This window comes from Salvia hispanica, chromosome 4 (assembly GCF_029641045.1).
Source record: "Salvia hispanica isolate PSC_SH4W2 chromosome 4, Shi_PSC_v1, whole genome shotgun sequence".
Lineage (NCBI taxonomy): Eukaryota > Viridiplantae > Streptophyta > Magnoliopsida > Lamiales > Lamiaceae > Salvia > Salvia hispanica.
Window position 1 is genome coordinate 39806279 of NC_142695.1, and position 17074 is coordinate 39823352.

General features: G+C 34.8%; 3 protein-coding genes across 4 annotated transcripts; all 3 read right to left on the reverse strand.

The window, feature by feature from the left end:
• Positions 1–2711: 2711 nt before the first annotated feature.
• LOC125193498 (alanine--glyoxylate aminotransferase 2 homolog 3, mitochondrial-like) lies at positions 2712–5187 on the reverse strand. The gene is made up of 8 exons (XM_048091303.2): positions 4899–5187; positions 4249–4479; positions 3861–4175; positions 3603–3782; positions 3302–3527; positions 3117–3230; positions 2960–3046; positions 2712–2859 (listed from the first exon to the last, which is right to left on the reverse strand). The coding sequence occupies exons 1-8, from the start codon at positions 5115–5117 to the stop codon at positions 2816–2818; spliced, it is 1416 nt and encodes a 471-aa protein (XP_047947260.1). The 5' UTR covers positions 5118–5187; the 3' UTR covers positions 2712–2815.
• Positions 5188–9864: 4677 nt separating this feature from the next.
• Positions 9865–12107, reverse strand: LOC125193499 (uncharacterized). 2 transcript variants are annotated; one of them, XM_048091304.2, is made up of 4 exons: positions 11836–12107; positions 10893–11552; positions 10442–10786; positions 9865–10304 (listed from the first exon to the last, which is right to left on the reverse strand). In XM_048091304.2, the coding sequence occupies exons 1-4, from the start codon at positions 11962–11964 to the stop codon at positions 10029–10031; spliced, it is 1410 nt and encodes a 469-aa protein (XP_047947261.2). In that variant the 5' UTR covers positions 11965–12107; the 3' UTR covers positions 9865–10028. The 2 variants fall into 2 exon arrangements, with proteins under 2 accessions (XP_047947261.2, XP_047947262.2); XM_048091305.2 differs by having other exon boundaries at positions 10893–11546; positions 11836–12101.
• Positions 12108–14539: 2432 nt separating this feature from the next.
• Positions 14540–16345, reverse strand: LOC125193500 (Bromodomain transcription factor). Its single transcript, XM_089057350.1, has one exon. The coding sequence runs from the start codon at positions 15915–15917 to the stop codon at positions 14757–14759; it is 1161 nt and encodes a 386-aa protein (XP_088913476.1). The 5' UTR covers positions 15918–16345; the 3' UTR covers positions 14540–14756.
• Between the last annotated feature and the right edge of the window lie 729 nt (positions 16346–17074).

A 17074-nucleotide genomic window follows, 5' to 3' on the forward strand; every position in this document is an offset into this window, starting at 1 on the left:
CTTCTTATGTTCCATTATAAACGATTGATTTTTTTAATTGTTCCATGATTGGTTTGCATATTTAAAAAATAACGTGTTTAATTCAAATCTTTTAGGGATATTGGCATCTAATATCATGAAAGTTTCTAAAAGTTGAGTTTTTCCCACAAACTTTGAAATTGACAAATAATATCACGAACTTTACTCCGAGTTTTTTGTTTCCCACCAATGAAAAAATTCCGGCAAATAATATCATGATACGGATTTTTATCGTAATTTCTTGACAACAACTTCGAGAGTTTTAAGATTTTCAATCTTTGAAAATAATTTTTCTTGAAGCACACTCTCCATATTTGTTCTTCAATCTATTAATATAACCGGAATTTTTTCAATGGTGGAAAATAACAAACTCAAGGTAAAGTTCGTGAGAAAAATCACTTTTTGAAAGTTCCATGATATTAGGTGCAAACAGCGACGAAGCCACACTGGGGCCTGGGGGGCCACTGGGTCCCCCAGCTATTGAAATTAAGCTATATATAATGTACATTCCTACGGAATACACATGTTTGGTGGCCCATTTGGTTTGATATTCCGCCTTTCTTTCGCCAAGTCAGGTGGTCGAATCCCTGAACCAGCAGGAATTTTGTACCGTAGTATTTTATTTCCTCAAAACAAACTCATTTCAATTACTCTTGAATCTTCATATATACCATTTGTATAGACTTTATTTATAGTCTATTTTTTAATTTAGTACTTTAATTATAGTAGTTATTATTCTGGCTACCCTTTATTTTTTAATACTTTAACTATACTAATTAGTTATTATTCTAGTCTATTTTTTAATTTATTTTGAATGATAAATATGTAGTAATTATTTTAAAACATAAATACATTGTTAGTCTACTTTTTAAATCACAAATATTTGATTAATTTAAAACATAAATTGGTGGGAAAATATGACGAGCTCTACCGAAAGGATGCTATAAGCTTCGAATAATGAATGTGTGAAAATGATATTATATGTTTTATTTGGTGTTATGATGTATAATCGTTAATAAGAAATGTTATTAATAGTATTTAAGATGCAAATATGGTCATTTTCACGACATTGTGCAATTTTGATGTCGGGATTGATTTTTACTAAAGTTGTTGTATATATCTTTAGTTTCTAACACTACTATTTATTTCATTACTATCTCTATACCTCACTATTCCTTCCACTCATGTTGCAGCTGTTTATGGGGATATTGATGTCGATGTAAAAAATAGCTCACAATTATAAACAGTTTTTAGGCCCCCTGGGCAAAAAATTCTGGCTTCATCATTGGGTGCCAATATCTCATTATTTTATTTTCTTTTCTAGACTCTCTTTTACTCTCCCCGTCCCACATTAGGAGTCACACTTTGATCGGGCACGGGTTTTAAGAAATGTAAAGAAAAGTTGGTTTGAAAAAGTTAGTGAAATGTGAGACCCATTTTTTTATATTGGTTTTATAATAAAATGTGAGTGAATTGGGATGGTAAAAATGAAGTGTGACTTTTAATTGGGGACGGACTGAAATGGAAAAGTATGACTGTTAATAGGGGACGGAGAAGTATCTCTTTATTAAGTAGAGATCTGAATACGTCGATAATTTCAAAGCATAGATCTGAATGAACATTTGACAATACCTGATGATTAAGAAATGATATGTCGACATAATTGGGGGATGTCCGACTGAAAATTGTACATATGGTTTAGTAAGAGAACGGCAGCATAGGATGAGCACATAATGTCCTCATCCACTAATTACTGCACAGGTCACAGCCACCCCTAACATTTTCGTATTTATATTGCTACCCCTATCATTTCTTAATCTGACCCCAATTAGGCAATTACGGAATTACCCACCCACTACTATACCGCAACTTATGCTTGAATGTTTCAAATCTGAATAACACATTCAAATACTCCCTCCGTCTCACTTAAGAACACGTTTTCCTTTTTAGTTTGTTCCCATTAAGATGACATATTTTCTTTTTTGATAACTTTCTCTCTCTAATTAATACACTCAACCACTTTTTCTCACTCCTATTAAAATATATCTTTCTTCATCTTTCTACTTTATTACTTACACCCACCTTCTCTCTCCAATTAAACACTTTAATCAATAACTCCTAAAATCTCGTGCCGGCTAATCAATGTGTCATCTTAACCGGGACAGCAAACCAACTTTTCAAACCAACTTTTCTTTACGATAACTCCTGGGTGGGTGCCAGTAACACCACTGCACTGATTAGATAAATCATAAGGCCAATAATTGCGACAGCAAATTGTAACAAGAAAAGGGCATTTCAGTAACACCAAATAAGCTTTCGATCATATCCCTTGCATAGTTATCATCACAATATAATGCCAACTGTTCGATCCCGATCCCCATCGATGTTACAAAAAATGGCAAGAATTGTTGATGAAGCAATATCTGTGGTAATGCACGTGATGTTGAGGAAGAGCACCAGCATTTACCGTGAGCTCGAGTTCATGCTAGTAAACATCGTTTCACTGCTCAGCTCCCTCGTCCGCTTCTCCGCCAACCACTCGCAGTCGCCGAGATCGTCCATGTTCCGCCGCTACGATGGGTAGACTATGTTTTTCTTTATCAAGATTTCAGTTGTACTCCATTTATATAGAGAGAGCATGATTTATGCAATTAGTAGTAATAATTAGACTATTATTTTATTGATTATAATGATTGCATTCAAATTTGTTTGTTATTATTGACTATAAGATCACAATATATATAAGTCCACTATTTGAATATCAAAGTTACAATATTGCTATATACATCATAGTCAATCAGATCTTCGACATTGCATAGTCCATGGCGTCCACCATGAAATCTGTATTCATAACACAAATATTATTGATGATTGATGATTGATGATTGATGATTGAGAAACACAGAGAGCAAACAAATGTAAATGTAAGATGTTTAATTACCAGCATCTTCCTTGTTGAAGCAAAGTGGAGGTGTTACTCTAAAAACATTCCCATAGAATCCTCCCTTTCCCACCAAAACACCCATATCTTCATCATCACAAAACAAATAGTATCAGTTGTTAGTTCTTAGTAAATATCCAAATAGATGGATGGATACCTTTCATGAGCTCCATGACTCGGGCTATTTCGTTCTTTGCTGGAGTTTTGAGGGTTCTATCCGTCACCAGTTCGACCCCAAGCATTAGTCCTCTTCCCCTCACATCACCAATAACTACAATAAATAAAATGGGAGATCATGAGTTTGAAGGTGATCCGTTGAGGATGATGAGGAAGAGAGCTTACTCTCGTGCTTGTCTTTGAGGGCGTTGAAGCGGTCCTTGAGATAAGAGCCCACGACACGAGCATTCTCCTGCAGATTCTCCCTCTCAATCACCTTGAGCACAGCTAGCCCTGCTGCGGTGCACACGGGGTTCCCCCCAAAAGTGTTGAAGTAGCTCCTCCGAGTCAAGACCTCTGCCACTTTGGGAGTTGTCACCACTGCACCGAGAGGGATTCCGTTCCCAATCCCCTACCATCAAATTAAATACAACTTCTAATACTTTGCTAGGCCTTGATACGATTATGCAATACTCATTAAACTTACCTTAGCCATGGTGACTATGTCTGGCACAACGCCTTGTGTCTCGAACCCCCAAAAGTGGGTGCCAGTACGAGCAAAGCCCGACTGCACCTCATCCGCGATGCAGAGGCCTCCCGCCTTCCTGATGCTTTCGTACACACTAGGTAAGTAGTTGGGAGCTAGCTCAACAATCCCACCAACACCCTTAATTGAGAAAGCTAATATTTAGAGAAAGACAAGAAATAGAAAGGTGTGAGGTTGTGGTGAATAGAATACCAATACCTGTATGGCCTCAGACATGAAACCAGCAACATGGCCAGATGTACCAAATTTGATGAGATCTTCAACATCCTTGGCGTATTTCAGACCATCCGATCCAAACACGCCTCGATAGGGATCCGGATTGAGGGCATGATGCATCCCAGTCTGAACAACGTTGAACTTCCAGTTAGACTGGGCGGTGGCCCCCATAGTCCCGGCTGCATTGCCGTGATAGGCATTTCTAAGTGACACAATGTCATGGTTAGCAGTATACAATCTAGCCATCATGATAGCAAGTTCATTGGCCTCTGTCCCAGAATTGGTGAAGAACACTACCTACATATCATATAACATCATTAGCTATACATACTACCTTCTTATCAACTTTAATTAGTTGAAATAAGCAGACCTTGAGATCACCAGGCATCTTGGATGCTAAAGCCTCGGCAAAATCAGTGATGGCATGATTCAAATACAGAATGGTGGAATGTTGCAGATTGTTGGTTTGATTGACGATGGCCTTCACCACGTCGGGGTGGCAGTGGCCGCAGCACACGGTGGCTATGCCGCCGAAGCCGTCCAGATATCGCCGTCCCTTCTCATCGAACAAGTATTGTAGCTTCCCATGGACTATGTTCACCTGCTCATACCATTTTTTTCATTTACCAAACTCAATTTTAATTTACTTATATATTAAAAAGTGTCACTTAATAATCAATTTTTTACTTTCATCGGCTGTACCTAATAATCAATTTTAAGTGTATCACTGTACCTAAGTAGGAAAATAGGGATTATTAGTTATTAGTGAGTATACTTCCAAATTTACTTTCTTGGGTTCTGCGGTTTGACATAAGATGGCATTATGCTAGTATATTCGAATCGTATCATCGGAAAAATGTAAGCAATGCCAAAAGAAGTACAAATTGATTAGCTGATTTGCATAATGATTTTAAACATTTCCAATAGTATTATCGATGATCGATGGCACAAGGCAGGCTTGTGATTTTTTTATTGTATAGGAGTAGTATAAATTTGAAGTTAAGGTTTAGTAGAACTCACAGGTTTACCATAGAAGTGGAAGATGGAAGGGCTGAGGAATTCTTTCCGCTTAGCCAAAATCTCGGCGGCGGTGGGGCCCGAGTACGGCGGCGGAGTATAGTCGAAGGGGGGCATTTTTGGAAGTTCGTTTACATCGGCGGCGGCGCATGCACCGGAATACCCACGGCCACGGAAACGTCTGGATTCCCATAATGCCCTTCTCACTACCACCCCTTTCATCACTAATTTCAATCTACTCTATAGATAGAGAGAGAGTTAAGAGAGAAAGAGAGAGGTTATGGATATGTATATTAATAGGAGTCGTAAATGGAATATATATATAGGCATTAACATTTTTTTGATTCATCGACCTCGATGTCGTTACGTTAATATTTGGATACCGGATTGTTTGGATACAATATATATCATCATATAGTGTCAATCATTACGTGTAGTAGATATCTCACTATATTTTATATAATGAAAGATTTTAATACTATATTAGCTTTTGAGTTTTAGGGTATGGGATTAGGTTGTGAGATCAAGGTGATACGTTTGATCTACTTGTTAATCCAATCCACAATTCTAAGTTTGTAAACATAGATTAGAGAAAACATATATTTGAATCCTCAATTCCCTTTTATTAGCCAAGAAAAACTAATATTGTTCGATATGGAGTACTGCAATTTTTAGAAATATGATTTCTCATAAATGACTTATTTTTTTGTTTTAATAATAATAATAATAACAACAACAATATGATCCATAATTTTAAAAGTTAGACTCTTAACTTATAAGTAATTAACTAATAGACGTATAATTAGAGTAACAATTTATATGGAGTATTATATAATTATGTAAAATAACTATAATAATAATAATAATGAAATAAAAATTATACTATATGGTAATAGGAGTATAAAGTATGATCCATATGGTAATAGGAGTATAAAGTATGATCCATAATTTCAAAAGTTAACATTAAGATTCACTTAATTAATTAATACTCTCATTGTTCCCTCATAGTTGAGTCACTTCTTTATTGCACTCGTTTCGACAAAATCATAGTACTAAATAGGTGGTGAAAGAGTATTCTTACATTATTTTATCTCTTACTTTATTTTTTCTCCACTTATTTATTACTCCCTCCGTCCCTTAAGAGCATGCACTATTAATTTTTTCGTCCATCCCCAATGAGTATGAATATTCCAATTTTTTCTCTCTAGTGAGGGGACTCATTCAAAACTACCAATACATAAAAACTTTCTCTATCTATCTCTCTCTTACTCTATCAATAATGCATTAAAACTCATGCCGAACTCAATATTTATATTCTATAGGAATAGAGGGAGTATATAATTTTTTTAAAACGATTGAAAAAAGAGTGATTTAGCTACGAGGGAATGAGATAATAACTGACAAAATAATAACAATAATAATATAATAATTGTCAGTATGATCCTGTATTGGGAATGCTCATTCATTGAACTAGGAATTTAATAGTAATAGAGTTTAGATCAGGTGAGTGTAAATATAAAGACTTCCACCCACCTAAATGCTTTAAAAAGAATCACACAAGGATAAATTAGAATTCTTTTGGTAAATTGCCTAACCAAATAAAGTAAATTACATAGTCTAGGATTGATGACTTACCCATTCAACAATTTAACTTGACATCCGACGTTCCCACAATATTAATGATAAAAATTAAATTAATATCACATAACTTAAAAACTTAATAATATCAACAATAACAATAACAATAATAGTAAATAATAAATAAAAATTATTATAATTATTACTCCTTATAATTAAAATATGATTCATAATTTGAAAATTTATATTAAAATTTACTATATAATTTATTAATTGATAAAATAATAATTAAAATAACAATAAAAATAAAAGTATAATAACAATAATAATATTTGATATTATTATAATTAGTATTTTGAATTAAACATTATATTATGATAAGTAATAACACAATATGAAATATCGAAATATTTAAGAATTTTCAAATTATGAAATAATATACATAATAAGTAGAATATAAGTACGGAATAAGAATCTCATAAAATTGCACCAGTTTTCTTATTTTTGGGATTCTTATTACTTTCTTAATAGATAAAAAAAATTTAAGTCTTTAAAAATTATGAATCAATTTTTTTTTCTAATGCATAATCCTGATAAACAAAGGAATTTAAGTGTTTTAAAATTACGAATCAATTATTTTTGGGAGTAGTATTTTTTTAGTTGGGCAACTCTCAATTTCTTAATTATTGAATCATGTGCGCCACGTGGTCTTACTATTTTGATGGTAACTGCAGGTGCTAAGTGAATATGAGTAGTTATTAAAAGCACTAGTTTGTGGAAAATAAATTGTATAACTAGTTTAGTCTAATAAGTAATCTGCCGCTAAATATGAAGTTGATAAATAACTAAATCCAATTGAATATGAATTTCAGAAAATGTTGATGTGAACGACACGAAGGTTAAATTAAATTATGTAGCCTTGTTCGTAATCACATCGAATTAAAAATCCTAAGACAATTTACATTCTATCTTACAAATCAGACCATCAAATTGCTACTTCAAACTTTCAGATCATGAAATTAATAGACATGCTACAATCTTACCGGCTATCTTCAATCCAGAATTCGAGATGAAAAAACATTTGACAATTAATTAATTAAATTACAAATTAAAGCTAACATCTTTCTCTCTTATAAAAATTACTAAATTCTACATTACTATTCCAATTTAAATTATTTGTTCACTACACATTTGTCAAACTAATAAAATTTTATGAAAATTCTAACGATGCCATAATTACATATGTTCGCATGAATATATATATATTGGGTTTCGCTCTTGATCTGTATCGAATTGAAAATGATATTGAGTTTTACTTTTGATCCGAAATAAGAAAAATAACATTATTTTCATCAATAATTGTATATTTATTTGTATTGAATAAAAAATGATATTAATATTTCATAGTAATATTATATCATCACTAGTAAATATTTCTCATGTATACTCATTGATAATGTATGTATGGATAGATACATATGAATCTTGTTACCAATAATATATTTATAAATTCAATAAAAATTGTGATCGAAGTTGAGAACCTTGCATGCCACTTCATGTGAATTATTGCATTTGATAATGAGGTATATATGAGAACTAATTTATATATATTCATCATAAAAAATAAGGGGGTTGAGACGTACGTACCAATGAATCTGGCTGGGTTTATGAACCAGTTTCATCACATGTTGTCACTTTGCTATAGAAAGGCAGGTAACCTTGTCTACTCACAATTGTTAATGCTTAAAGTTAACTATGTGTCATTAATTAATTACAACAAAACTACCAAAATCATAAAAAATGGACAAGCAGACAAGAAAAGTGGAAAATTTGTGGCCATTGTTCGTAGTCGTAATGACAATAATTTTGGAACTAATAATATAATCAGCTTCGATTTTTTTTATGGCCGAGATTATGATAACTATGCTGAGTGTTCAAAATTGTTTGTTCCTAGGCACAAAAAATAAAAATAAAAATAAAAATAGGTTTGTGCATTGTAGGATTCCCACTTCTGCACTTAATTGGAGGGACGTAGCTATCTATCACTTCTGCAAAATTATTACATGAACCTCTTCACTTTAAGACAAATGAAAAATTATATTTAGGCCATCGATATTAGTCCACTTTAAATTTTCAATTATACCACAATTTCTTACCGATATTCAACTCAAATTTTAAATCATACTTACAACAAATGTCAATATACCCCGTTATATACGTTATACCTTAAACTGAATCACAATTTAGTTTTTACTTCATTGAAACTTCTTTTAATTATTCTTTCAAATGCAATATAAGAAACTACTCTCCACCCATCACAGAATAGAAATCTTACTTTTCATTGGCATATACTTTTATAAAGGGTTAATTATCTATAAAATTATGAAATTTGGTTAAATTATTATTTTTATAGCCCATTATAAATTTGAATAATAAATTATAAAGTTTTCAAAAAACTCTCATTTGTCCCAATGATAACTTTTTTGGTTGCAAATTTAGTGCTAAATTGGTAAATACTGGTGATGCGAGTACGTATTAATGCAACGATGTGTACGGTTACACGATGTTGTTTTGAGCTTAAGAAAACTGAAAATAATAGCACAAATTTTGTCAATTGAGACAATTGAGAATTTTTAAAACTTCTACTCCCTCCGTCCCGCTTTAGCAGTCCCATTGACTTTTCTGCCCTATTTTTGTAAAAATTATAAAAAATAGTTAAAGATGAGAAATGGTAAATTAAGAAAAAGAATAATATAGAGAAGAGTCTTATCTACATTATTGTCTCTATTATTTTACCATTTCTCCACTTTAACTATTTTTTATCATTTTTACAAAAAGATGACAGAAAAGTCAATGGGACTGCTAAAGCGGGACGGAGGGAGTATCATTTTTCATTTAATTTTGAAAAATATAGGATAAACCAGAATTTAACAATTTGTGATTTTATAATCTTTTAAACTATTGGTCACATATTCCCGTGGATAATTCTTGATTAAGGTTGAATGAACAAGGTAAATAAAATACTAAAAATAAAAATAACATAACACGAAATGCACCACAGACATAACACGGGAACATTTTAATTGTCACCATATTATCAAGAATTAACAACACAAAATTTCCTCAAAAGAAACATTATTGATATAAATCTAATTAATTGAGTAATATCATATTCAAGTTGAATTAAAAAAACATCCCACACAAAACGCCAACCCACATGAGATTCCACCAATCAGTGTAGAAGTTCCGTTTGGAATTTAATCACCAAAACAAGAACAACAATAATTGTACACTAAAATTTATTTGGTTATATTCCCAATTTACCAACAAATTAAGGCATCACTAAACCAAAACATAAGGTGGAATAAAACATTACCAAGACAGAAGGCAGTTCAAAATTAGGCCACATGATGTTGTATTATGAAGATCAAAACCAAAGCTTCCAAACTGAACTTTCACCAGAACCATAAATTATCATATACATATAAATAATCATGTTGAAAGAAGTTATTTAACAGTTAAGAACTAAGGCAGCATAATTACCAAGGGAAAAACTCAATATTTTCGGAAAGTGAGGTTGAGGCGACCTGGTTGAAGTCCTGTCCTTTCCAGCAAGGCAGGAGGAGCTGTGTCGGGAATAATCGCTTTCACCCCGTGAAAGATATGCCTTGATTCACCACCAAAGATCAGCACGTCTCCTGATTCTAGTGAGACGCTTTTAGCCTTGTTAACATCTCTCTGCTCGCCATATAGAAATTCAGCTGAATCGCCAATGGAGATTGATACAACGGGTAGCCTTTTATCAAGACTCTCCCATGTTTCATCTCGATCCTGTAAGAATCAAAAAAGCTAAACTAATATAGATTTGTTGGCGAAAAGTCTTTAACTGATCCAAATAAACAAGGACACATTGATTCCAAATGGAGAGAAAAGACGCATATTTTTGGAGTTCATAAGTATTAACCAACCTGATGAAGACCAAGCCGCCCGCTGCTAGTGTAGAAGTTGACAATGCACACATCAGGAGACATTTTAGGAAGTACATTGTCAACATTGTCAGCCTTCAGGTTTCTTTTTATTAGACTGTGGGAATGGTCAAGTGCTCTGCACACTAAAGAAATAAACTCATTAGGAAGAAGAGGAGGTGCAGCATTGTCGTGGCAGCGCCTCTCTCCATAGCTTGCTGTTTGAGGATTCCAGTCTAGACCCAAACACATCATATACAAACGCAGTTTTGCACCATCATTATAACCAGGTCGATAAAACCCCCCAGGACCACAACCTAATTCTCGACACTTGTTTACAATGTTCACCTGCAAGAGAGGGAGGGGACAGCTAAATACCAGACACTGTGAATGCAACACATGTTTATAATGAAAATACAGAATTGAGCAAAAAACACGAGCATTAGAGGACTACCTGCTCCAAGAAGGGAATATAGTGCTTGAGTAAAACCATTCCAGGCCCCAATACCAACGCACTCTCTTCACCTAAGTCTTCTGAATCATTTCCCTCGGTAATACCTTTGTTTTCTTCATTCTCCTCGGCTGGCTGTCTCATCACAGACAATTCTCCTTCAGTTCTCTTATTCACACAACTTCCAGATTCCGAGGTTTGATGAGGGCATATATCAAAGGGCTCGTCTATTGGAGTACTGGAAGAGGGCTTTGGTCGTCTCTTAGCCTCTCGCTGTTCATGATGAGTTTGGCGAACCTTCGGACTTTTAGAAGGATGAACTTGCTTCTTCCCAAAGCTGGTGGGCAAGCCTGCTTCATAAAGGTGACTAGTTGAAGTAGAAGCTTCATGGTGTGGTGTGATGTCGTGAACCTCCTCCAAATTCTGCTTGGAACAAGTGATCAAGTTGGCTACTTCACGTTGCAATGGCCCTATGTTGAGATTCACCAACTCCTCTCCAGAACAAGTGCTCAAGTTAGATGCTTCACGTTGCAATGGAATGACATTTTGAGCCATCTCCGGTTTCTGCTTAGATTCATTGGCAGAGAGTGGAGGAAAATCATCCTCATATGTTGATGAATTCATAGGATGCTGCTGCCCTTGTTCTTTCTCTGAAATCTGCAACTTTTGTCAGGACAGCACTTGAGATAAAAAAGGAAAAGTTGTGTAACATCTCAATCTATTAATCTATCAAAGGAGTAATGGTCCCCAAAATCACAAATTCGAAGGTTAGTTTTGTGCGTTACTTGAGTTCATACTTGTTTTATCAACCTAATTCAGTACATAAGAATCGTGCAATTCGTAGACTCACTAATCATTCTCTGTCGCAGGTTAAAATAAAGTACTGTAGCTGAATCCACTTCATTATTCTCTGACAAAACGTAGGCACAGAAGAACAAAACCTCACCTTAGTGACGGAACCAGCTACAATTCTTGCGCTTCTGTTAATGATCCTTCCAAGACGAAGAGCACTCAATTTGTTGAAATGAGTCCAAATTGCTTGATTGCAGATCCGGCTCAACTGGAATTTAATCATAAAGCGCTAAGGAAGATGACGATGAATTGGAAAGAAAGATAAAAACTCATATCCAATTAATTGGATAACAAATTCAAAACAAAAGAATCTTTAAAAATGTACTCCTACTATTCAGATTTAAATCAAATATTAGTACTACTTTTTTTTATTAGTATCGGAATCGAGACCAAAATAATTTTCGACACAAATTAGCCACAAATGGCTAGGAATAGGGCTGGCAATTTTTGACACGACACGATAACACGACACGAACCGGCACGAAATTAATGGGTTTGGGTCAGAGCTTATCGTGTTCGTGTCCTTATCGGGTCGACCCATTAAGGACACGAAAATTTTGTGTCGTGTTCGTGTCGGGTTCGTGTTATCCGCTAACAATGCGTGTTCGTGTCGTGTTCGTGTCGTGTTCGTGTTATCCGTTAACACATAATATTTTAATATTATTATTCTTATTAACACATAATATTTTAATATTATTATTCTTATTATTTCATTTTTCAATACTTATTTTCGTGTCATTAATGGGTTCATGTCGTGTTCGTGTCTGAGGGTAGCGGGTCGTGTTCGTGTTCGTGTTCGTGTTTGAGGTTTTATTAACGGGTCGTGTTCGTGTTTGTTGTTATCGTGTTCGTGTCGTTATCGTGTCGACACGATAACGACCCGACACGCACGATTTGCCACCCCTAGCTAGGAAAGAATAAATTTTGCAGATCTATCTACACATGATTAGCTTTGTGAATATATCTCCTATAAAAAAGAGTAAATAAAGTTAATAGACGGTGGACTCGAATTTGATCCCCAAACCCTCCAACCAATATCAGGCAACAATCCAAACATCTCAAGCCTAATTACATAACAACAGCAAGATATCAGGTGAGAAAACAATCCCAGAATGACAAAAAAAAAACTGAAAATATTGTCAATGGTTTCAAGAACTGACGACCCAAGTTTAAAGAGTGGCAACAATCTGACTTCACGGTATTCTTGTGGTTGTTACAAAATTGGTGGTGCAGTTTGCACAACACTAAACCGCCAAAGCAATGTGAAAGTCTCGTCACCACATTTGGAACTTGTTCAGATTTATAACCTTGAGGTTAGAAGTTGGAACAAACAAAATCAACCAAGGGACTCCAACACTTGTAGGTTAACATGGACTCCAAAACAAGCTGCTGCAAGTGACAATCAATATGGACACTGAGCGTCATCCAAATGGACAGCCATCTCCTTTCCTTGGGGATAAGCAAATGAACTAATAACTTCAGGAAGGCGAATGAGACGATTATGCAGGGTTGCAGATTGCAACATTGATGACTGCAGTAAAAACTCTTGCTTGAAATGGTTCTTCATGGTCAACTGCCGTAAGCCACTGAACAAGAATGAAAAGTGGCAGACACAGAAAGCAACTCTATTCATATCATGGATGGCAGAGGGGTTAAGAAGAATGAAATCCACGAGCAACTGCAAATTAAGGGAACGAGAGACTGGGGCGGTATAACAGAACAGCCACTACACGGTTATTTGCACAACTTAACAAGTAAAATTCAACAAATTTATGATTTCCTGCTGTAATAGGACAGTACCAAGACAATAACTTTAAAATTCATTTCTAAGACAAATTAAACCTAATTCAAAATTTCACCCAATTGAGCACGTCTACCATATTTTTTCATAGTAGCAGGACACAACAGAAAAGTTCCATGCAAAATATCTACACTCCGAACCACCTTATTCTAGCCATCAACTGGAAATACTCTTCTTTTCCATTATGTAAAATAACATACACAACATCATGTAAAAGGCAAAACAGGATAAATTCAAATTCAAGTAATAAATGCAATATTTCATCTTCTCCTTATACTAGTGCTGAGTACAGTGGTATCACCATTGCTGTGTTACCATATAAGGATTTTTTGTAGCAATAAGTACAGTGCTCATAAAGATATCATGTAGTTCAATTGCCAAGAATGAAGTACATGCATGAAAGAACTTTAACAGCACAAAGAGCTAGGCATTTAAATGTAGTTCATTATCAAAAATGCACTTTAAATGTAGTTCATTTAAATGTAGTTCATCATAAACCCTTCTAGACTTAAGTTTGCTTCCAAGTTGAGTTGAGCAGTTAACAACCTCTTTGGTCAAAGAAGCATGATAGTATCACGAATGCAGTATTCAAGGAAAGCCAGCACTAGTGTACAGACACGCGTATCATGTACAGATCTACATGTAATTTCTGTTTGATGGTTAACACTAGCGTACACACTGACATATCCTTTTCTCTATTCAGTTGTGTCTTAGCAATGTGCTTCAGCATACAAATACTACATCACTGAGGATTGGTAAATGTTTTTTGTATCATAGTAGTAATATATATCGACTAGATTCACTCAGTAACTACAGAATGAGAATGCTTGAATAACAGTAACACATTAAACTAATGTCTCCCATAGACGATGCAAATAGTCCGATCATCAGAAAAATTGTGTTGCTGTACAAGCTAGATCGTGCTATCTCTACTCTTGTACTTTCACAGACACAGTGCATTTTATAGCTGAATCATCCCAAAGAACAACAAATCCAGTAAACATAAGGTCAACATTATGGATTAATGATTGGGCCAAATGATATAAAGTAATACAAAAAACAACTGACAACTAACCCTCAACAACTCAGTGAAACTTAAAACTCTAAAATGCTTGTGTAGAGAAAACCTAGCTCCTCGACTATGACTACCATGAAGCAAGCATTGGATGCTAGCTCCAAAAAGAATTATACAGTCTCTAATCAAACATTCTAAGTTACACATTAGACATTTCTGGTGGATTCTCCGTATTTTCCCAAAGGATCATCTCAGCCCTATCTTTCTTCTCATATGCTCCATCATGATCATCATCAAACCAAGGAGAAGTTCTCCCCGTGCTGTTGTTTCGAGGGTTTGTTACCATGCTTAACGATTTCTTCACATTCCCAAACTTGAATTGTACATTGGGCCTCCCATTTACGGGAATCATTCTCCTGTCCTCGGGTTCACAAGGACCATTCCTTGCAGCTTCATTGGTTTGCGAAGATGGCTCCATAACTGAGACTTGGTTTTCCATAATTTTGTGACTTTGATGATAACCATACTCCATAGATTCATCAATAATTCTAGCTGGCAGAGTGGGCAAAGATACCTCCTTTTCCCCGAATTGAAGAGGAGTAGCAAGAAATGGATTGTTTTCTGCTGCTCGTTGTGCCTTTGCAGCATCCCCTTGTTCAACAACTACTCCTGCTTCAGTTCCATTACACATAAATTTCTGCTGCAAATTCAGTAAAGACCTCTCAGCCCTCCTGTTCTGCTGTTCAACCTGCTGAATCTTAACCGCCTCTGTTTCTGAGTCTTTCTCATTTCCAGAACTTAACTCTGCATAAGTAGCAGGATCTGGAAACATGGGCAACCAGGAAGGTATATGTTCGTCACGGGGGATTTCCTCTGACTGAGAAACTCTAAGGTCCAATACCTTTTCTTTCACAACGGGAAAAGCAGGGATCGGATATACAAATGGGATTTCATCTGCTAGACTAACATATCGAATAATATCCTTAACAACGCTTGATCTTGTAAGGCAATGCCTAACATCAGAAGCACCGGAAAAGCCCTGAACTGAGCCCAAATGCTCCAACCCTTGAATCACATCGAAGACATTACACTGCGTCCTATTAGCTAAATTTGCATAAGAAGACGCAGTTTTCCCTATTTCCCGAACATACCTCATCGCCACATCGGCAAGATTATCCAATGCAGACTGCTGAAAGCTCTGAAAACCTAAACTTTCACAAACCTGCGCCACCACATTCTTGGCAATGGCCTGCGCAAATTCGTCTTCCCCCAACTTCTTTTTCTTCCTCATTGCCTGCGGATTCTCTTTCTCACTCAAGAACTTATCTTTCCCCTCTCCATTGCTCATATTAGGCAACATTCATAATATCACACCATAATCAAATTGGATAACCTTGATAGAACAAAATCTTGACCGATTTAGACCAAGAAACCACATTTCCGATCACAATTCATCGAACCAACATTATAGTAAAACCCTGATTCTCGCACTCAGTTGCACAATAAACGATCGATCCTATGAGCTAAAGAAAACGAAAATTCACAGCGAAATCAATCCGTACCTGGAATTTCTAGGGTGTAAGCCAGGCCCAATGTAAAGAAACAGAATAAAATCCAATTGAGCTCCGGCAGAAGAGAAATTAGGATGGATTTATTCAACTGACAAAAAATTGTGAATGTTTGATCCCTATAACAACTAATCAAAATCCCTGAACCCACTAGTTCCAGAGAAAAATCGAAGTGGGGGGAACTGATTTGAGGTGAGTCGGCGTAGGAGTTTGGAGAGCCAATTCAGTCCGCAAATTCGGTAAAGTCGCTGTTCATATATGACGCTTTTACTTTAGAAATTTGCATTATTCGTCACTGCAGGAGATGGGCGTGGGCCTGTTGGAAATAATTTTGTACTGTATTACTAACTATTAAAAGTTTTTTTTATAAATTACTTAAATCTATACATATGAAAGGCGAATTTTGATTTTTTTTTTAAATATTTATAAGTTTTGTCCTTTAACTTAGAATATTTAGAATATTTATAAGTTATAAGATTAATTTGAATATTTATGTTTTGAGCTCTAATATAGTTAATTTTTAACATAAAGTTTAGATTATTAATTCAATTTTTAATTTTTGTAAATATGCATGGTAAGAAATTCTAGCCATTACTGTTATAATATATTAATACACATTATGGTGTTCCAAAGCATCAATAGGATATTATGGCGTTCTAAAGCATCAATAGAATAATCGTATTAGTTTCATTTTCTTAATCCATTATTAATTAATTAATTATCTTTAATGACATTATTATATAGTTAGATTGGCCAGTCATTCTTAAAAAACGCTTGCCATGTTGATATCTAACCATACCATTTAATTAGGATTAATTCGATAGATTATTATCGGAAGTTACTTTGTTGACTTACAATTTACAAATTAGTTATTGCTATAACATTTTTCCTATCCAAATATTTAAATTAGTGATCGGATGAAACATAATGGTTCCTTATTAATTTGTAA